This window comes from Polypterus senegalus, chromosome 6 (assembly GCF_016835505.1).
Source record: "Polypterus senegalus isolate Bchr_013 chromosome 6, ASM1683550v1, whole genome shotgun sequence".
NCBI lineage: Eukaryota > Metazoa > Chordata > Cladistia > Polypteriformes > Polypteridae > Polypterus > Polypterus senegalus.
In genome coordinates, this window is record NC_053159.1 from 30724385 (window position 1) to 30747475 (window position 23091).

The 23091-nt window shown below is 37.3% G+C and overlaps 1 protein-coding gene across 15 annotated transcripts in view; it reads left to right on the forward strand.

The window, feature by feature from the left end:
- LOC120530915 (eukaryotic translation initiation factor 4 gamma 3-like) overlaps positions 1-23091 on the forward strand; it is a 206790-nt gene that overhangs the window by 175180 nt on the left and 8519 nt on the right. For all 15 annotated transcript variants that reach the window (XM_039755722.1, XM_039755723.1, XM_039755714.1 and 12 more), the window contains 6 exons: positions 86-211; positions 465-546; positions 8022-8120; positions 9018-9164; positions 13417-13498; positions 15350-15496. In XM_039755722.1, coding sequence (XP_039611656.1) covers positions 86-211; positions 465-546; positions 8022-8120; positions 9018-9164; positions 13417-13498; positions 15350-15496 — 683 coding nt within the window. The remainder of the gene's footprint in view (positions 1-85; positions 212-464; positions 547-8021; positions 8121-9017; positions 9165-13416; positions 13499-15349; positions 15497-23091) is intronic.

Sequence of the window (23091 nt, forward strand, 5' to 3'; positions counted from 1 at the left end):
TGTATAACTGAATTACTAATTAAATAACTACTGTGTATACAGATTCTAAAGTTTTTGTATTTTTTAATATATGTTTTGCCTGAAGTTTTGTAGATACTTTGGAGTTAGCTGATGACATGGCAATTGATATTCCACATATATGGCTGTACTTAGCAGAACTAATTAACCCCATAGTTCGTGAAGGAGGAATCTCTATGAGAGAATTGTTTACGTAAGTAGAACAGCTTTCCTATACTCACTATTAACTTTATTAGCATAACTTAACATTCTCTTAATACCACAACAATACATTAAGAATAACTTATAAATTAGCTTTATTAGAACATTGAATGATCTTACATATTTAGTCATGGTCTCAGATTTACTCTTCATTGAATTCACTGTCACATTGATTTTTGTTAGTAAGTTAAGACATAGATATTTACCAGAAAAATAACTCTTTGTTTTGTTGTTTTTAATTCCAGTGAATTTAGCAAACCTTTACTTCCTTTAGGAAGAGCTGGTGTCTTATTTTCTGAAATACTGCACCTACTATGCAAACAAATGGTAAGATAATTTTTTTTAAACCCCAACCTTAAATTATGTTTAAATGTATTTTTTATTTTTCCATTATCTTTAAAAGGCTCATAAAAACCATGTTTAAAGATTAAGTGACTGAAAATATTTATAAAATAGTATTTGTAGGCTTGACCTGAATGAGAAACAGGGGATCATAAATTTAGAAGTGATATCTTTGAACAGGATAGTTAGTGATCCTCATTGAATTGTTCAAAGGAAGCAAGTTATATTTTCCTAAACAAAAACACCCCCAGATTCCTCTAAACCAGGGGCCTCATGCATAAACGGTGCGTACCCACAGAAATGTTGCATAAAAACGTTTCCACGTTCAAATCACGATGTATAAAACCTACACTTGGTGTAAAGCCACGCACTTTTCCACGGTACCTCATACCTTGTTCTCCTTGTGCAAGTTCTCCACTCGGTTTTGCAGACTGGCACCACCCAGCGTCATAGCAGTGCTACTGTTCCTGTGTGGTTACTCTTTATTTTCCTGCCAAGGCTTTATAAATACACTGAAACTAACCGCATATTGTTTATTAGTGTAATACATCTGATTGTAATTAACTTGTAACAATATAATGGTCCAGGGAATAGCCATAGTATTCCAAATACTGTACCATAACTGCTCTAGTGTTTTTAGAAAGAGAAAGAACTGAAGCACGTAGTGATTCACACACACAGAGCACATTGAAGATCAAATACAAAATAAAACATTTAACATGCTACTTTAGTTATGATGGGATTTGAGAAACTAGTAAATTAAATGATTTTAAGATTTAAGTTTATGATGTTCTACTTTAATGTCAAAATAAACAATGTGATTAAAGTGGAAATTTCGAGATTAAAGTTGACATTTTGTGCTTTTTTCCCCACTGTGTGCCTATTTTTTTTGTCTGTACCCTAATAAGCTCAGACTGTGAGGCTGCAACTCGCCTTTTCACGGCAACTTTGATATGTGACTTTTTTATTTTGGCACTGTGCAACTTTGTGAACTTGAGCTTTCGAGTTTCTCCGACACACTTTGTCACTCAATCAACTTCCTTTTGTTGATTATACCACGGTTTAAATCAACAAATAATATGCTTTTCCTTTGCCTCCACTTGGTATTTGCTGAAATTCTTGTATTTTCCCCCGTGCTTTTCCCATTGTCTTTTCACAGAAGGCTGAGCTTAAGGGCTATTTATATTGATTTGCATGTTTAAAGAGGCGTAGTTCTGGGAGGAGTTGGGGCAGGACAGAAGGCGTGTACACAAGCGTTACTTTTCATGCTGATCGGGATTTATGAAGCGGAAGAACATGGAAGTTGGAGTACGCACAGATTCCTGCATCTAGATTTTTCTATGCGTAAGCACATTTCGGATTTTGGGCTTACGTCATGTTATAGTGCGAATTCTACGTACAGCGTTATGCATGAGGCCCCAGGAGTGGCGAACTCCAGACCTAGAGTGCCACAGTGGCTGCAGGTTTTCATTCTTACCATCTTCTTAATTAGTGACCAGTTTTTGCTGCTGATTACTTCTTTTAATTAACTTGGCTCAGGCCTCATAGTTGTTTCTTTTTCTTTAATTAGCAGCCAAACAATACTGAGACACAAAATAAGCCACCACATGACCAGCTCCCCCGTGCCCATCACACAATATCTGAAATTAAAGAGAGGTGATGGTCTTGGTAAGGTTGATCTCTCAGGTCACCAAAACATTTTGACCGGTGCTTAGAAAGAGCAGAAAAACAACAGTTTTCAAAATGTGTGCTGTGGCAGAATGAGAGCAGCAACAAGTCATGGAATTAAATAACGGGTTTAATTAACAGCAAGAATTGGCTTGTTGTTAAGAAAGTGATTGGAGTGAAATTGGTTGGAGTTTGAAGCCCCAATTTAGCTGGTCATCTCTTAGCTCGTTTCACATCTCATTTCTGCTTGGCTGTCATTTAATGAAGAAAGGAATCAATTCTGAGGGCTGAACTCTTCTAACAGGACTATTAAAGTGATGGGGGAAAGTTAATTAGCAGTGAAAACTGGTCACTGATTAGGAAAAGGGTTAGAATGAAAACCTGTAGCCACTGCGGCACTCCAGGCCTGGAGTTCGACACCCCTACTTTAGACTGTGTGCTGTAAGCAGTCGGTATTGCAGTGTCTTAATCTATTAGACAAATAAATAAAACAACTGTGGACAGATGGGAAGAGAGAAAAGGAAAATGCACACTAATGCACAAAAGACTTGACATTTATTTATTATGTGTTGAAACATCATGATGATATGCAAGTATGGCATTTCCAATTAGGCATACATATTAACTTACTTTTTGGTATACTTTTTTTTTTTATTATTTTATTTAAAAGCATGTAACATTCCATACAATGAAGTCAAACTTAATGAGGCAAAGCAAACTTCAACCCCCAGCACGAAAAAATGAAGAGCCAATGTCAAAATGCTACTCTATTAAAGAAACAAGAAAGGTTATCCCTGTCCCAAAAAGGATACTTATTCTAAAATGTTATTAATTAGATCCTGCCATATTTTCAAAACATTTTCTCTAAGTGAGAATTTGATTTATTTTCCCAGTTTTATGTAGTATGTAGTATTTCATGTCAGTTACCCACTGACTTTAAAGTGGTGGGGTGGGATTCTTCCAGTTGAGCAAGATAACTCTACGTGCTAGTAGTGTAGGCATTTACAGTTTGGGTGTCCTTCTCCACTTAAAGCCTGTCTGGGAGTCCACTAAACACAGCTTTTAATGGGTTAGGAGTGATTGTGACCCCGAGGCTGTCTGATAGGCATGCAAAGATTTTGGTCCAAAAAGTTGTTAATTTGGTGAACACCCAGAACATGTGGCCCAGTGAGGCTCAAGCTTGATTGCAACGTTCACAGATTGAATCTTACCCTGGAAAATTCTGGACAATTGTAATCAAAATAAATGTGATCAGTAAGAGATTTTTAGTTGAAAGAATGAATGCTTTGCACATACGGCGGTCAAGTCTATTTTATGCATGGCTGCCTTCCGCTTCTTTTCTGAAATATTAAGTGACAGATCATTTCCCCAATAAGCTCTGGGGTCTTTGAAAGGAAGGGACTTCAAGACTGATCAATAATTCTTCTGGAATAGAGCAAGGTCGGAGGTGAGGAAAATTGGGCAGGGTACTGTTTAGCAAAGTTTCTGGTTTGAAAGTAGTGGAACAATTGTGTTGATGAGAAGTTGAATTTGAAGTGTAATTGTTCATAAGATGTGAAGACATTATTTATATACAGGTTTCTAAGTGGTTTGATCCCGGCCATTTTCCAGATGTTAAGTAGTGTGTATGTTTGAGAGGGTGGAAAAGGGTAGTTATTGTGTAGGGGTACAACAGATAAAAGCTTCCTACATTGGTTATATATTCAGAAACAGTGAAGGGAAATTGGATTGTCAGTGTATTGGTGATAATGTGTATTAACTGGGGCACAAAGGAGGGAATATAGAGAAGTACTGTGAGATTTTATTTTTATTGCAGACCAGATTTGTGAATATTCATCAATTTATGTTGATGTCCAGGAGCCTCATTAATAACACTGTGTGTAGAATGCACACTAAAACATGACGTACAGAAAAAAAATGGAAATGTGCGTATGCGGAAAAAATTTAGATTCACAAAATCATGCGTGAGCCAACTTCCACACACTTCAGCTCCATTAATCCCGGTCAGCATGAAAAGAAACGCACGTGCCCGCCGCCTCACCCCGACTCCACCCAGAGTTACACCTCTTTGAATATGTAAATCAATATAAATAGCCCATTACGTTCAGCGTTTCGTGAAAAGACAATAGTAAAAGCAGGTTGGAAAAAAAAAACAATTAGGACACAAAGAAAAGAAAAAAAATTAGGGACACTGAAGAAAAAAAAGGTTGAAGTATAGACTTTAATCTTGTAGTTTATTTTGTCATTAAAGTAGAATGTCATAAACTTTATCTTAAAATCAACGTTCAATTTACTAGAGATTTTCAAATCTCATCGTAACTAAAGTAGCATGTGTTCTCCGACCCAGTCATTAATCACCACATGCTTCTTAAACGGGCTTTCTCTTCTCTTTCGTAGACAGGAGCATGCAGGCACTAATCGCCACATAGAACACATTACATTCATGATATTACAGTTCTCTGAACATTTTAGAATAGTAAGATGTTTACTTGATATAATTTCATGATGAAATACATTAAAGCATGTATTACCAAATCTCAATTCCTATCCTTCCATTTTCTATCTGCATGTAACAATTTGCCACCCAGTGAGATATGTAATAAATGTAAATAAAGCCAGCTGGAAGCTTAGAAAGCCAATTCTTCAAAACTTTTATGGAACACTGAAAAGTCTTCATTATACATGTTTAGTTATTCCATCTATCCAGGGTTGTGCCAGTCTCAGTAAACATCAAGTGCAAGGCAGGAACAAGTTCAAATAGACTGCAGCATGGCAGATTCTGGTGGCTTTCTTTAGGCAGTGTGTGCTATAAATGTCCTCCAGGGCTGGAAGCTGTATCCTAATAATCCTCTGCGCTCTCGACACAACCCACCCAAGAGCTTTCCGATCTGCTGCTATGCAGCTATGATACCACAGATACATGCAGTAGGTTGAAGTACTCTGAGAGGTGCACTGAGAATAACAACGCTAAAGCAGCTATGGTATTTGGATTAGTTTGTTCATTCCATGCACCACTATATTGCTACATTATGATAATCAAGTGAATTAAATTTGTGAACGATATGCAGTTCATTTCGATTTATTTGATAAAATCCCGTATCACTGATGCAAATCTGAAAAAAGGGAGACCACACAAACAGTAGCACTGCTTGGATGCTAGGTGCCACCAGTTGCAAAACCGAGCAGACATTTATGTACGCAAGGGGGTGGAGCTGCCATGAGAATGTGTGTGGTTTTATGTCAAGTTTAGTTTTTATACATTGCGATGTGAGCATGGAAACGGGTGTGCAACGTTTTTGTGCATACGCACCGTTTTTACATGAGGCCCCTGTCTTTATAGCTTGTATATTTGCCACCCAGTAATAAAATTGAAAGTTAGGTAGTGCCATACCCACTTCTGCTTTAGGTTATTGTAGAGTTGCCCTTTGGAAGCATGGATGTCTTGAATTCCAAATAAAAGAAGTTATGATTAAGCCTAGTTTCTTTAAGAAAAATAATTTGTTAATGTATATGGGGATGTTTTTAAATAGGAAGAGAAGCCTTAACATTAGTTATTCTTTTGGATGACTTGATTATGATTCAGCTGGATTGGTGTCAGAGTTTTTTGGCACATTTTCTGTTTCAGGTATATTATATACAGAAATCTGTATCTCCCATGGCCTTTTGTTATCTCATTTAACTGCAGTTCTTTTCACTCCCTTTTAACAGGGTGTCACGGCACACATTTTTAGTTTGAATGCATATTTTACAGTGCATCTTTTCCCTAGCATAGCTGCCAGTTCTTTCAACCTCACATTGTATGTGAATGTATGGCCACAATTATGAGAGACACAGGCCACATACCGCCCGTAGCAGTGAACTATTTACATTTACCACTAGCCTACTGATGTCTTTGAATGCCAACGTACAATCTAGGTTAAAAGAATTATTTTCTCTTGCAATAGATTGTGTTTATTTTTTCGAATGTTTTGTGTTCTCCGCACATAAAACATAAATTTACATGTTAGCAGGAGACTTTTAAGCCGTAGAAGGTTCATTCAGTGTAACATCAGGTTTGCTGTCAGACAGACCATGTTAACAAGAGCACTATTGCTTTTTGCTGTTTAAATCTCAGCCCATACTCTTAGCTCCACCTTCATGAGGCATTGGATTGGCTATGGAATGTTGCACATGGTGAGCCTTCTAATTGTACCCTCCTGACACTTAAGGTAGAATCACTCATGGTTTCTTCAGACCCAGCAAGACCATGCTCATACCACTAGGTGGCAGACACGTTATGCCTCAGCTCTGAGCCTGTAGTATGTGTTTTTAGCAGATCAAAAATGTTTCATCACCATACTATTCAAGCTTAAAATTCTAATGCACATTTACTAAGTTATAGCAGAAGTACAGACCACACAAATATAAAGCTGCACTAATGGAAAGAAGAAAGGCTAAAACTAGAGGTTTAAAGTTTTTCACAATATTGGATCCACATAATTTATTATATATTTTAATGTCGATATGCATTCCCATAATGTTCCTATAGAATTACAGAAACTTTTCACAATGAAAATGGTGTATTTTTTTGAGGTATTCATACTAGTAATCATTGAACTGAATAATCTGGCATTGGTTATATTGTATCCTTCCCACTCATAGCAGACCTTTTTGTTGCTGTGTACATTTACAGTGCCTGAACTTAGGACACATGAATTACAGACTCCTTGTGTCTCCCTACCAAATCTGTGCTAGAAGGGGTGGTGTTCTTCTTAATATTTTTTAATACTGATATTTGATTTCTTTAACAGTATCATTTTTGACAATGCTTTAATCTTTAAAGAACATTGCAAACTACTCAAATTACTTTGTGTCAATTACAACTCAGTACTTTTGTGTAAACTACATTTTTTGTGTAAATTTAAAAGGCTTTGTATCTTGAAGTTGTGCTGGGAAAAGCCTGTCTATGTAGTACATTAATTTTTAAAATCCTTAGAGCAACACTCCTCTGTAGTGTACAGTAATTTCATGTTTGAACTCCAAAATATAAACCTTTTTATTTTTATAGTCTGTTTGCTTCTTAATGATGTAATTACAGCCTACAGTATTTCCTTATGTAAAGGTTAATGGTTAAAAAAGTATTATCTATCCATCCATTCTAACCCATGTATCCAGTTCAGGATGAAGGTGAAAAGCATCTATTAATAGTAAGAAATGTGAGTCATTTACATCCCTACTTGAAAGATGTGTATGTACTTTAGCAACGGAAGTGGACCTCTCCTTGTCAATTAGGAAATGAGTCTAGAGTTAGTATGTCAGTTGAGTTAAGTCTTAGTGGCAATGCCGAGGTGGTAAGTAGCATGCTTTGTAAGTGTAGAGAGTTTAGGGCAGGAAGAACAAATGGGCAAAACCAAGTGAAAACATTTTTTTTTGCGCCAGCAGTGGTATTTCAGTTGTGTAGCAATGCCATTAAGTGCTTTCTTTTTAATATACATAAAGTTTTGCTCACTCAAAGTATCCTACATTTTTGCACATCTTGCAAATTAGGTTTTTTTTAAGTAAATAAATGAGTAATTCCAAAACACACATTTACTATTGAGATATATATATATATGTTCAAATATACTGCAAGTGCAGGCAAGGTACAGAGGTTAATGATAAAAAAATTGGGTACAGAAGACTGCACCAGGGTATATAGGGGCTCAAAGGACAATTTTGTATTATATAGGACTAGAAGACGTGTAATCCACCAGAGGCGTTTAAATCATTATCTATATGGTGAAGGTAACATTTCAAATTTTTATTTTGTTTAGAGCCATAGAAAAGTCGGGTCCATGTGGAGGGACTCTGGCTTGAACTGGAAGGATTTTTTACAAGAAGGGGAGGATGTACAAAACTTTATCTCTAAACAGGTAAATGTCTGTGATTGTTAAGCTGTGTTCAGTTACTCAAACAGTGGAGACCAGCGATAAATTTCCACTATATGTTATTGCATCATGGAATAAGCATTTCCTCTTAAATGTGTACACATTGTTGTTACATGGAAAAAGTTCATTAACCAAAGTCAGTTAGTTTTGATGAATTATCCTCTTTCAGTATGTTTACGTACATCTCATTAGTTTTAAATTGTATATACATTTTGTACAGCTTTATTTTTAGACATTGAAATTGCACTAACCCAAAAAACCTGATCAGCATTCATTCAAGTCCAAAAAATACTGTGAACACCTCGCTAACAGCTGTGCTCCCTGGGTATTCCTTTGACCTTGTGGTTTATATGGCCAGCTGAAAGATGACTTTTCATTCTTTAGTTTTAGCAAAATGGTTATTTTTCACTCTCTATCCATGTTTTGTTCAGTCATACATTATGTGTCAGCACTGTAGAGAATACATTGCTTTAATTGTTTGAACATGTTATACAAAAGGGATATTAATTTTGTAAGAGGTATATTATTTAACATTTCAACCAAAACATTATCTTTGTTTTTTCAAAACATTATCTTTGGATTGAGGCAGAATTGTATGACAACAATTGACACATTTAAAGACATTTGCTATTATAGCCAGTGACATAAATAACAAGTTACTGTTTCAATTAAAGTCAAAAGTCCCTTTTTCCTTCTGGCATCCTAGAATTCAGCTCTGGTGATTTAGTAGCTCAACTTTTCAGAAGTTGTTTTAGTTGATTGAAGACGATCTCTAAATATCAATGATACAGAAAAAGAGGAGGATATGCCTAAACATGCAGTGTTTGTCAAAGAAACTGAAAATGATCTGTGATTAATAATGGCTTAATGTGTTTCTTTTAGAAATTAGAATACACTATTTCAGACTGCTCAAGTCCCACTGAAGCACTTTCAAAAAAAGAACTTTCTCCTGAGGAACTGATGCAGCAGCTTGAGAAGCTCCTTTTGGAGGACATGGCCACTGATGAACAAATCTTTGACTGGGTAGAGGTGTGGGATCACTTTTCTGATTCTTACCATTTGTCTACATTTTTTTTGCCTGTCATTAGGGAGGCTTTTTTGCAATAATGGCTTTTGAATACTAAGCATGAGAACTAAGATAAAGACTGTCTGATTTGTTCTCTTTAAGAGAACTCTTCAAACATTTTTGTCTTTGGGTTTTTTTATGTTATTACAGCATTTATTTATTGACTCAGTTCAGTTTTTTATTATACATATTTTTAATATGGTAGACTGGTTTGCAGTTGTCTGTCCACTTTGTTGCTAGTTATGCTAGCTCACATAAGAAAAGGAAAAAAGAATTATTCATAAAAAGAAGCATCTAGATTGCAACTAAATATATAAATGATTTGGATAGGAATATACAGTCAGTAACAAGCTGGTTAAGTTTGCAGATTATTCCAAGCTACAGTAGGTGAATTGGCAGATGGTCTAGAATCCATTGAATCATTACAGAGGGACTTGCACAGCATACGGACTTGGGTAAATTTTGTGGCAGAGGAAATTTAATGTAAGTAAATGTAAAGTATTGTATATAGGAAGTAAAACTGTTAGATTTGAATACACACTAGGAGGTCTGAAACTTGAAATTACACTTTGTGAGAAGGATTTAGGAGCTGTAGAGGACTTACCATTATTAACTTCCAGACTTTAGGAACCTTCAAAAATAGACTGCATTTTGGACTAATTACGTTGAAAGGACTGGTGAGCTTTGTTGGACTAAATACCCTGTGTTTGTCTAATTTTTCTAATGTTGTAACTATAAAGTTGTATATGACTGTGTGTAATTTTGAAGCAATCTGCTCTAGGAATAAATATGGTAGCTAACAGCTTCATGGATAGTGCCATATGAAAAAGTCTGGGAACCCCTCATAATTCTTTGGATTTTTGTTTATCATTGGCTGAGCTTTCAAAGTAGCGGCTTCCTTTTAATATATGACACACCTTATGGAAACAGTAGTATTTCAGCAGTGACATTTAAGTTTGTTGGATTCACAGAAAATATGCAATATGCATCATAACAAAATTACATCAATACTTAGTTGAGCCTCCTTTTGCACATATAACAGCCTCTAGACGCCTCCTATAGACTTTGATGAGTGTCTGGATTCTGGATGGAGGTATTTTTGACCATTCTTCCATACAAAATCTCTCCAGTTCATTTAAATTTGATGGCTGCCGAGCATGGACAGCCTGCTTCAAATCATCCGATAGATTTTTGTTGATATTCAAGTCAGGGGACTGTGACGGCCATTCCAGAACATTGTACTTCTCCCTCTGCATGAATGCCTTTGTAGAGTTCGAACTGTGTTTTGGGTCATTGTCTTGTTGGAATATCCAACCCCTGCATAACTTCAACTTTGTAACTGATGTTTGAACATTATTCTGAAGAATGTGTTGATATTGGGTTGAATTCATCCGACCGTCGACTTTAACAAGGGCCCCAGTCCCAGAACTAGCCACACAGCCCCACAACATGATGGAACCTCCACCAAATTTGACAGTAGGTAGCAGGTGTTTTTCTTGGAATGCGGTGTTCTTCTTCCACCATGCAAAGTGCTTTTTGTTATGATCAAATAACTCAATTTTTGTCTCATCAGTCCAAAGCACTTTGTTCCAAAATGAATCTGGCTTGTCTAAATGAGCATTTGCATACAACAAGCGACTCTGTTTGTGTTGTGAGTTCAGAAAGGGCTTCTTTCTCATCACCCTGCCATACAGATGTTCTTTGCGCAAATTGCGCTGAATTGTAGAACGATGTACAGATACACCATCTGTAGCGAGATGTTCTTGCAGGTCTTTGGAGGTGATCTGTGGGTTGTCTGTAACCATTCTCACAGTCCTGTGCATATGCCGCTCCTGTATTTCTCTTGGCCTGCCAGACCTCCTGGGTTTAATAGCAACTCAACTGTGCCTGTGGCCTTCCATTTCCTGATTACATTCCTTACAGTTGAAACTGACAGTTTAAACCCCTAAGATGGCTTTTTGTAGCTTTCCCCTAAACTGTGATACTGAACAGTCTTTGTTTTCAGCTCTTTTGAGAGTTGCTTTGAGGATCCCATGCTGTCACTCTTCAGAGGAGAGTCAAAGGGAAGCACAACTTGCAACTGACCACCTTAAATACCTTTTCTCATGATTGGACACTCCTGTCTATGAAGTTCAAGGCTTAACGAGCTAATACAAACCAATTTGGTGTTGCACCTAATCAGTATTGAGCAGTTACAAGCATTCAAATCAGCAAAATTACAAGGGGACCCACATTTTTGCACAGCCAGTTTTTCACATTTGATTTAATTTCATAGAACTAAATACTGCTTCACTAAAAATCTTTGTTCAGAAAACACCCCAGTACTCAAATGTTCCCAGGAAATATACCACTGTTAACTTTTTTGTTGAAAGTAGAGTCAATTATTATGCAGGCTAAGAGGGGTTCCCAAACTTTTTCATATGACTGTGTGTTGTGCCAGCTGTATGTAAATTGGGCCCACATTGCCTGCATCAAGGACCCCACTTACAACAGAAAGTGCAAGAATCCTAATAACATCACAGTGCGCCTTTTGTGTGTGTGTGTGTGTGTGTGAATGTAGACTATTGTCAGTGTTTCTACTGACTTTTAAAGAGCTTTAGTTACAGTCACTGCTGAAGTTTGTTAGATAAAGTACAAGAAAAGTTTTAAATTAATAAAGGCTAGCGTCATTTTAAGCTTTCTGACAGGCTTATATAATGCAGAAATGGATAAAGTGCCTGACATTGAAATTGCAACCCTGGGGAAAACAAGTCATGCTGGTCTGAAACTTGTAGGATAGGTAGGTCGTGGTAGAGTTAAACTGATTACAAATGCAAATGATGTGTACAAGTTTCACCCTGTGGACTTTCCCACATTGTGTATAAAAGGCATTAGCATAGGGAACCTCTGAGTGACAGCATGCAGTTTGTCTGCTCATAAAGACCAAACCTACCCCAGCAAAAAGGACAGCAACCAAATATCCAGCTCTCAGACTTTGAGAAAGGGAGAATTGTAAGAATGCAGGAAAGCAGATTATTCTTCAGGGATATCTATACTAGTACTGAAAGGAATGCGAGTACAGTGATGGCAGTATGGCGTGAGTGGGTAGAGAATGGTCGGAACCACCAAAGTGAGTGGTCTGGAGTGCCCCAATGGACAGACCTCATGCGCACATGGTAGTGATGGACCAAGCTGCTACATCACAGACCCTAGCCCAACTGTTGAGTCTGTCACATGTCATTGGGTGTCCATACTCACTGTAATCAGTCCCAGTAATAAAGAATTGCATGATGAATTATCACTGGAGTAAAGTCCACGGTGACCTTCACTGGGCAGATCCCAGTGCGTATCGAGATCAAATTAATTTGGGCAATCGAAACAAATCAGTCTATATTGGATTCATAGTGTGACAGGTGAAAAGTAAATAGCTTAACTTTCAAGGAAATAACTAGCCATAAATGTGTACATCTTATGATGAAAGTCCACCGGATGACAGCATGCAGAAGAAGTGAGATTGTTAAAAACTAAGCTGGGTAAGTTTTTATGGAAATACTGTATATGAAGTAGTTATATGGGCATAATGTAGGTGGTTTTTTTTTTTGTTTTTTTTTTTTACCTTTTAACAATATTTCATCCTAATTTTTACCCTGCTTTTCCAGGTGTTCTGGTTATTTAATCCATTATTTACTAATTAGTGGGTCTGTTGCTGAAGTAGTTGCCGCCTTTCCTCATTCAGTATTGTTTGCCTAGGTGTCTGCTCTGCTTGTTTTTAATTGTCATTATTAGAATACAATGAAGGGAGCAACCTACACAGATAAAGGGTAGAATAACATGAAACAACAAAAGAGAGTCAAGCATTTAAAGCAATAGCAAAATAGAAATATTTCAGAATGTTTTATGAATGTAAAACTCATACTGCTGTGCTGTTATGAATGTAGAATAGGAGAAGAGAAATACCTGCTAATTAAATAAGATCAGTTATTAACACTGATTGTGAATCTGGTTGGAACAAAAACCTGCACCCACATGAGGTACCTGGGACTGAATTTGGGAGCCACTGGTCTAGATTCAAACAGGTACCATTTAGAAAGCATGTTTTTACAAAAGTAATAAAGTAGATATGATACTTGGTAGTGTGCTGCTTTGTATTCAATATGTAGATAACGGAGGGCACTACTTGTCTTTTATATAAACTTTTGCAGGGAGCATCCAAAATAACTACTGTTTATGTTGCAGGCAAATTTAGAAGAATCTCAAATGAGTTCACCTCCATTCCTTAGAGCTTTAATGACAGCTGTTTGCAAGGCAGCAGTGAAAGGTAAGGGGAGCTGGAAGAAAGTATGGGTCCTTTTTGGAATTTTTTTTTCTAAATTATGACTTCTGGGGACTATAGCAGAGCCCTCAGAATTAAGATTTATTAAAATAAACTTGAGCTGTATAGTTCAAATTTGGATAGTTAAGGTGATAACTGAATAAATGTTCTCTGCAAATGTTATTGTGCTGAAGGAGGCTGAAAATGACATTGAAATATTACTGGACAAAGTTTGAATAGATAATAAAGGCTATACATAGTAAAAAAGATTTGGAAGTTCTCTATATTAGTAGGTTTTTTACATAGGTTAAAATCCATCTTGTGGCTCAATCAACTTTTTTTTTAATTAATATAGTTGATTATTAACTATTAGGTGATTGCTATAATGGAGTTTCATGAAACTGAGGATTTCTGGCTTGTGACCCTAAGTATTAATCAGCAAGACCCTTTTGCTGTAGTGGAAAGAAAATGACTCCTACCAAAATATGCCTGCTCTTCTTGTGCATTGTTTAACACGTTGACTGTTAAACCATTTATTACCAGGACTCTGCAGTATAGGTTTGTGCATATATCATAAATAATGAACTCTTTCAAAATCGTAAAAAATGTAGAGAAAGCTATGGTTTATTATCAACAGTAACCCTGTCAAAAAAGTATAGAAACTGTTCATTTATTTTCAGCAGTAACATGACTACAAATCTACATTTGAATGAGAGTTCTAACACCATGGCACCGCATAGAGTGTAGGCTTAGAAGAACATGTGGTGCAAATGTAATACTGTATGTTTTATTGTGTTGTCCATGCTTCCTGCAAACAACACATTTGGTAGTTGCTGATTGTTTGCAGTCAGTGGGCAGTAGTATGTCCTGATAGTTGACAAGTCATTCATCTTGCAATGAAGAAACGTCTTCAGGGCAATTATCCGCATCTGCACCAGAGCCTACAGGTTCAGCATCATCCAATTGACTGTCACTATCTTGAGCACTGTCATTATTAGCAAAATATTCAGTATTCTTGCAATAAATCTAGTTGTTACAAAACATCAGCAGCTTTATCCCTTTTTTGCAACAACTTAACTATGGACTGTCTATTATTAACAAAAAGCTTGCCATCAATCTGGCTGTGTCTGTAGTGTTGGTATACAGAGATACAAGCTCTCTCTTCTGCAGTGTCTTGGCAGGTTCGATGAGATACAACTTAACTTGTACCTTGCATTCAAATTGTTAAATAACACTAGGTGTAAAATGTGTTTAAACTTTAAAATGTGGGATATACAATAATACGACTACAGTCACAGTTGCTTTCAGGTAAGCACTTGTGTCATTGCAGAAAACAATATGTAAAGCTTAGCAGGCAAAGCTTTTTCCCAGGTTGAAGCCCTTTCCTTTCCCAAAGCCGTAGGTCTTAGTTTAGCCCATCTTTCTCACATATTTGTGTGTTCTTTCACATATGAAGGTGTGTGTGTGTGTGCATACACGTTGTACACACACATGCTTTCATTTGTGCATCTCCTTTATAATTGCATTAGTCTGTAAATGTTTATAATATATGTTTCACTTGTGTTATGTATGTTATTTGTATGTGATGTGTTCTGTTACAAGCAGCTCCAAAGCTAACAAGCAAAATTATTTTACATTAAGTGTACTGGTGAATAAAAGTGCTTCTTATTCTGATAGCTTCTGTACAACAGAGTCTAACAGAATAGCCATCACCAATATCTACAGTATGTAATGCACTTACACCCCTCCTGCAAAATAAAAAATAATTGTTAACGTCTTGTTAATTTAGAAATGGTTTAGCCTGAGGGAATTGTATCTGACATTGCAAAAGTGTTTACTTACTTTTCTTCTCTTCAGATGAAAGCAACTCTTGTCGTGTAGACACAGCAACCATCCAGCGAAGATTGCCGGTATTACTCAAGTACCTTAACTCTGATACTGAAAAACAACTGCAAGCACTTTATGCACTACAGGCATTGATAGTAAAACTTGATCAGCCTCCAAGTAAGTATGCCTTTCACTTTTAATACTGCTAATAGTATATTTAGGTTTCACAACACAAACAGATTTTGTAGAGGTTTCCTCAGTTACAGAATAATAACTATTGCAGTAAGCTTGTTATTGTAATAAAGTTTCTGCAGTAGTTTCTCAGTTTACTTCTGACAGTTTTTTCATTTTATTTTCAGACAATTTTATAATCAATATTGTATTTTATAAAGTGAAGTTCTTGTTCTTCTATTAAAGTAACATTCATGTAAAGTTCTAAAAAGTACTATAAAACATGTCATCTTTTTTGGATTTCTCAAAGCACTACTAAGAGTAACTCTGATTACCATTTTGATTATTCATTTCTAAAACTGTAATGCAATTAAAGTCCCAAGTGGTTATCTGTACTTTCTGTGAGTTTCTTAACCACTTAACTCTAATCAATCTATCTGTGTATTTTATATAGTGCTTTTAAATGTGAACACTGTAAAAAAGCACTTTATATTTATAGTGCATGATAAAATGACACTGGCAGCGTCCCTACTCCTGAAATAATTTGATCTGGGTCATATAATCTGTCATTGAGGTTTACAGCCCAGTGGCACAGACGTTAGGCCTCTCTGCCTCATCTGAACATTGTACCAGTATTTTAGAAAGTAATTACAATTTTAATTTTCTGGATGTCATTGCTCAGTTACATTACAGTATATGCCAAATCTTGAACAAAGCAGCAAAAGCAAATACAATTTTCTATACCAAGCAGCACCAGTGAAAATTTTCTATTGTATAGCAAATCTCTCATCAGCTGCAATAACAAATGATGAGATGCTGCTTAAAAAATGCATTTATTTTGGTGGCAAACCACCACATAGTATATTTGAGGGAGAGTAAATGTGACTCCGCTCTCACAGAGATTTATGAATGGGAAATATTTTGGAAAATAATCAAGCATTGGGAAACGCAGTAGAAAAATCTGGTCATAGTTTAAGAACATAGTGTTGATTTGCACGACACATGCTCCTCCTGGAGTGTCATTCATTGAGTCTGAAAGCAATGCTGTGTAAACACAGTGGGCTTCAATAAATGATACACCTTCAGATGTATTTCTGTCTACAAAATCTTTTTCATAGGGTAAACATTATCTCTGCATTTCTGCAAGGTAACAAAACTCTGCTTTACTGACTTTGTCCTTGTTTGTTATTTTAATATTTATACACATTTTAGTTTATAATAGGAAATTGTAAAGGAAGAATTCATTTAATTCAATGATTAGTTGTGCTATGCAGGTGTACAAGGTATTACTTTATACCAATGTACAGTATAAACATTTTATTATTGAAGTATTACAATATCAAATGCATTTAAAAAAAATAGTCATTTATTATGAACCTGAATTGGAAAGAAGTCTTAGCAGGCTGTCACGTTTTATCAGTAAAACACACAGAGAAGGTGACTTTACAACCTGCCTGATAACACAGTGGTCCTGCATATATTTGGCTAGACTTAGGCCCAGTAATATTGTCTGCATCTACATGGTCACATTTTTTTATGTCTGCAGTATAGTAATGTCAGGTCAGACAATGTCCTTCATATATTTAAAAAAATGTCAAAAATGGCAATACTTTTAAGAGTTATTATTTGTGAAGAGCAAGCAAACATATAAATACATCTCAGACAAAATCCTGCTGCCCCATCATTTTTAATTGCCTTAGTTCGATTCTTATTTTTTTATCCTAATCAGGGCAGCTCAGCTTTTGCCCACCATGGTACAAGTAAAAGGCTCCTGCCATCAAGCACACCAACCACCCCCCATCCCCCTCGTGTGTATTCCTAAGGGAAAGAATCGCCATGGCAGCATCTGCTTTCTGCTCTGTTAAGGAAATGGCACAGTTGCCTGTAAGTTCTCATGTGAGATGACTTTGGCCACCAATGGCATTCTCCCACAGACCCAAGTCACATTTAGAACAAAGTTGGACATCCTTGCAATAACCACTGGGTTTCCTGCCCCATAACATACGACAGAGCATTGCATGCTTTTACTTACTTCACCCACCACTGTATTATTCAGGGCCACTGACTTGTACCATTCTAGGATGCTTACTGGGACCCAATAACAAAGTACCCAAAAGAAGCAAAGTTTCCTAAGATTGAACAACCAAACTGTAAATGGAATTTTTCCATTCATCATGGTCCCCATTTTAATAATAATAATAATAATAATACATTTTATTTATAGGCGCCTTTCAAACACTCAAGGACACCGTACATTATACACAGCAACCGACAAACAATACAGTACAATGTTTACATAGAGAAGGCATGATTAAAAAGATGAGTTTTAACTGAAGACTTAAACAGAGAAAGTGAATTAATGTTTCTAATCTCAGGAGGCAGTGCATTCCAAAGTCGGGGGGCAGAACGACTGAAAGCTCTGTTCCCCATTGTGGAAAGACGAGCGGAAGGAACAGTCAATTTAATTGAGGATGATGATCTAAGAGTACGGGAAGGGGTGACGATGTGGAGAAGGTCAGACAGGTATGGGGGGGCTAAAGCATGAATAGCTTTAAAGGTTAGCAGAAGGATTTTCGTACCTGCTCAATTTTATTTTTGATTGTAGGAAGTGAAACCAACCCTAGCTGCATCTGATGAAATGTAGGAACCTTTCCAAAACACACCAAATTGGTAAAGAATGCTAAATTTCAATTATCCAGTCAGCTTAGATATTTCAAACCATACTTGTCTGTCTTGTGTATGTAGTGCCATAGCAATAAGAACATTCAGCTTTTGTTATTACTACATGGATATATATTTGTGCGAGATATTTTAAGTCACAGTATTTAGTAAATTTGTTATTATGACTGGATTATAGCATCTCCATAGTGGGCATTGTGAAACAGGTGATTCATTGTGCTTTGTGTATATTATTAAAACATGCATTTCTGTACTATCCTATTCAGTATATGCTTTCCACTTTGAGCCACTTTCTTCCATGTAGTGCCCTCGCCAGCTCGCCCTAACTGACACTCCCCATCTGTCCATCTATAGTGCCTTAATTTCCTCAGTATGTACTACTCTATAAACAGCAGGCTTGCAGTGTTCAAATCCGAGCACAGCACAGGGCTCGGTGACAAACAAAGTAGAATTGTTAGTTTAACAACAAATTATTAGATGGGCCCATTTATAATCTCTCTTATTCATATATATATATATATATATATATATATATATATATATATATATATATATATATATATATATATATATATATATATATACTGTATATGTATATATATATATGTATATATATATATATATATATATATATATATATATATATATATATATATATATATATATATATATATATATATATACACTGTGTGCACAATTATTAGGCAAGTGAGTATTTTGACCATATCATCATTTTTAATGCGTATATTCCAACTCCAAGCTGTATTAACTTGAATGCTTATTGGATTTAAGCACGTCAGGTGATGTGTATTTGTGTAATGAGGGAGGGTGTGGCCTAAGGAGATCAACACCCTATATCAAGGTGTGCAGAATTATTAGGCAGCTAGTTTTCCTCAGGCAAAATGGGCCAAAAAGAGATTTAACTGACTCTGAAAAGTCAAAAATTGTAAAAAGTCTTTCAGAGGGATGCAGCACTTTTGGAATTGCTAAGATATTGGTGTGTGATCACAGAACCATCAAACATTTTGTTGCAAATAGTCAACAGGGTCGCAAGAAACGTGTTGAGAACAAAAGACACAGATTAGCTGCCAAAGATTTGAGAAGAATCAAACGTGAAGCTACCAGGAACCCATTATCCTCCAGTACTTTCATATTCCAGAGCTGCAACCTACCTGGAGTGCCCAGAAGTACAAGGTGTTCAGTGCTCAAAGACATGGCCAAGGTAAGGAGGGCTGAAACCCAACCACCACTGAACAAGAAACATAAGTTGAAACGTCAAAACTGGGCCAAGAAATATCTGAAGACAGATTTTTTCAAAGGTTTTATGGACCGATGAGATGAGAGTGACTCTTGATGGACCAGATGGATGGACCTGTGGATCAGTAATGGGCAGAGAGCTCCACTCCAACGTGGAGGTGGGGTACTGGTATGAGCTGGTATTTTTAAAGATGAGCTAGTTGGACCGTTTTGCACTGAAGATGACCTCAAAATCAACTCCCAAACCTACTGCCAGTTTTTCAAGACACTTTCTTCAAACAGTGATACAGGAAAAGACCATGATTTTTATGCAGGCCAATGCTCCATCACTTGCATCGAAGTTCTCCACTGCGTGGCCAGCCAGTAAAGGCCTTAAAGATGAAGGAATAATGACATGGCCCCTTCCTCATCTGACCTAAACCCTATCGAGAACTTGTGGGCACTTCTTAAACGCTAGATTTACGGGGGAGAAAAACAATACACCTCTCTGAAGAGTGTCTGGGAGGCTGTAGTCACTGCTCCACAAAATGCTGATCGTCAACAGATCAAGAAACTGACAGACTCCATGAATGGAAAGGCTTATGACTGTTATTGGAAAGAAGGGTGGCTATATTGGTCATTGATTGATTGATTTATTTTTTGAAATGTCAGAGATGTTTATTTGTAAATTTTGAGGTGTTTGTTTATTATTCTCACTATAACAGATGAAAATTAACAAGTGAGATGGGAAAATTTTCATTTTCCTTTAGTTGCATAATAAATCTGCACACTAATAGTTGCCTAATAATTGTGCACATATGTATTCCCCTGATGATGTTCACACTCACATTTCCGTTGTGAAACATTCAGGTTTCAGGTTTATTAACATTTTGGATTGACTGATAGCACTGTGTTTGTTCTATATTAAAATTAATCCTCAAAAATACAGCTTGCCTAATAATTCTGCACTCCCTGTATATGTATATATATATATATATATATATATATATATATACACACACACACACCCCGTCACGGTTTAGGGTTCGCGGGTTTTTCCTTAGAACCTAACTATTAATTGTTAGCGAAAAGCGCAAATATCCTCCACAATTTTTTATGCCTTTTTTCATGGCAATACTGTGCTGTAGAGAGAACAGGAAGCAACCGCTGAGGGAAAAGCGGTTTGGGATGGTGAAAGCAGCCATTCTGAGAACGTTATTCATTTCTCCATGCTGCTGATTGTTACCCTGTGACACGTCTCCAGCTGAGTGTCCTCGTGTTTTCCATTTTGTTATTGTTTTCATTTTGTTATTCTTAAACGCCCTGAGCCTTCTAAGATTTCTGGGTCTGAGCCTAAACGCCAGAAGCAGTTTAAAACACTCCAGGAGAAGGTTGAACCACTGGTTTGCTCCAGGAACTAAAAAGTTATGCTGCAGTAGCACGCCACTATAACATTAATGAAAGCACCATTCGCTGGATAAAAAAGAACGAAGCAGCAATCTGGAGTACCGTATCTGTAAGTGTCTGTGAATGTGCCAAAAAGGTTACGACCGTAAGGAATAAAAATATCGTCAGGATGGAATCTGCCTTGGCATTGTGGATCACAAACTGCAGGAAGAAAAACATACCCTTGGACGGCAACATCATCCGTGAGAAAGCACAGAAATTGTACCAGCAGTTCGCTACAGGAGACAATGTAGAAGGTACCGAAGAACCGCAACCAACACCATCAACAGCACCAGAGCCTGAAGATTTTCAAGCCAGTAAGGGATGGTTTGATCATTTTCAGAAGCGATTTAATATTAAAAACATCTCTGTACATGGAGAGGCAGCGTCTGCTGACAAAGAAGCCACGGAGAAGTACCCCGAGACATTTAGGCACATCATAGAGGAGAAGGGATACAAGCCCGAACAAGTTTTTAACATGGATGAGACTGGCTTGTTCTGAAAGAAGATGCTGTCCAGAATTTACATCATGAAGGAAGAAGCCAAAGCTCCAGGGTTTAAGGCTCAGAAGGACAGAGTGACACTTATTATGTGTGGCAATGCTGCTTGGTTGCATGATGAATCCTGGCCTTCTCTACAAATCAGCGAACCCTATGGCCCTTAAAAACAAAAATAAAAACCTGCTGCCTGTCTTCTGGATGCACAATCCTAAAGCCTGGAATACCAAAATCCTTGCTTCAAACTGGTTTCACCAGTGCTTCATCCCTCAAACCAAGGAATACCTCCACGACTTAGGCATGGACTTCAAGGTGTCGCTTATTATGGATAATGCTGGCAGCCACCCTTCGGATTTGTATTATGAGGTAGTTCAGACTGAGTTCCAACACCACCTCCCTCATCCAACCTATGGATCAAGGCATAATCCGTACCTTCAGGGCCCTTTATACCCGGATTTCTTTCCTTGTGGATGTAATGGACGCAGACGAGAACTTTACATTGAAGGGTTACTGACATAACTTTACAATCGCGACATGCCTGTCAGTCATCCAAGCTGCTCTTAAGGAGATGAAAAAGTAAACCCTCAACGCCTGCTGGAAGAAGCTGTGGCCAGTGTGTGTCCATGACAACAAGGGCTTATCACCCGAAAACATTCAGCACGACGCTGTCAACAAGGCCGTGGAACTGGCAAAGATACTGGGTGGCAAAGGTTTTGACAACATCACTCAAGATGAGGTGAACAACCTTATCGATGCCCACTCTGAACCCCTGACGGACGAGGATTTGTTGGAGTTGTCAAAGTCTGCCAGTGAAGAAGAAGAGGAAGAGACAGATCCAGTGCAAGAGGAGCAGGGCCTGACATTTAACGTCTGTCCCAGATTATTCGGACATCGAAGGAGTTACAAGGGATGATTGAAGCATGGGATCCTTAAGTGGTTTGGGCTCTCACAGTTAATAATGGCATCAATGCTGCCATTCAGACATATAAAACGCTCCTCACCACCATGAAGAAACAATAACAGCAACTTCTCATCAAAATGTTCCTGAAACCTATAAAGAAAAGCCAGCACGAAACCCCACCAGAAAAAGACCCGTCCAGATACAACTCCTCCTGAAGCGCCTGAAGAAGAGGCGCCACCTGAAGAGTTTTAAATCCTCTGCATCATACTGCACAGCTACTTCATCTTCATCAATATCATTCATCATTGGTGAGTATCCATACATTTTACTGTATTTTAATTAACTGAAATTATGTATTTACTCTACTTACAACAAAGAAAATGACAGCACATACCAAAGAAAACGCGCTTGCATGAATTACAGTACGTATAGCGGTAACATCTGTATTTTACGTTCTAGCACCACGGGAGACTTGGCAGTACAGTGATCCCTCACTATATCGCGCTTAGACTTTCGCGGCTTCACTCCATTGCGGATTTTAAATGTAAGCATATCTGAATATATATCACGGATTTTTCGCTGGTTCGCAGATTTCTGCGGACAATGGGTCTTTTAATTTATGGCACATGCTTCCTCAGTTTGTTTGCCCAGTTGATTTCATACAAGGGACGCTATTAGCGGATGGCTTAGAAGCTACCCAATCAGAGCATGTATTACGTATTAAATAAAACTCCTCAATGATATAAGATATGCTTTTCTGCGCGGTGCTTGATTGTTTGCTTTTCTCTGTCTCTCTCACTCTCTCTGACATTCTCTGCGCCTGACGGAGGGGGTGTGAGCAG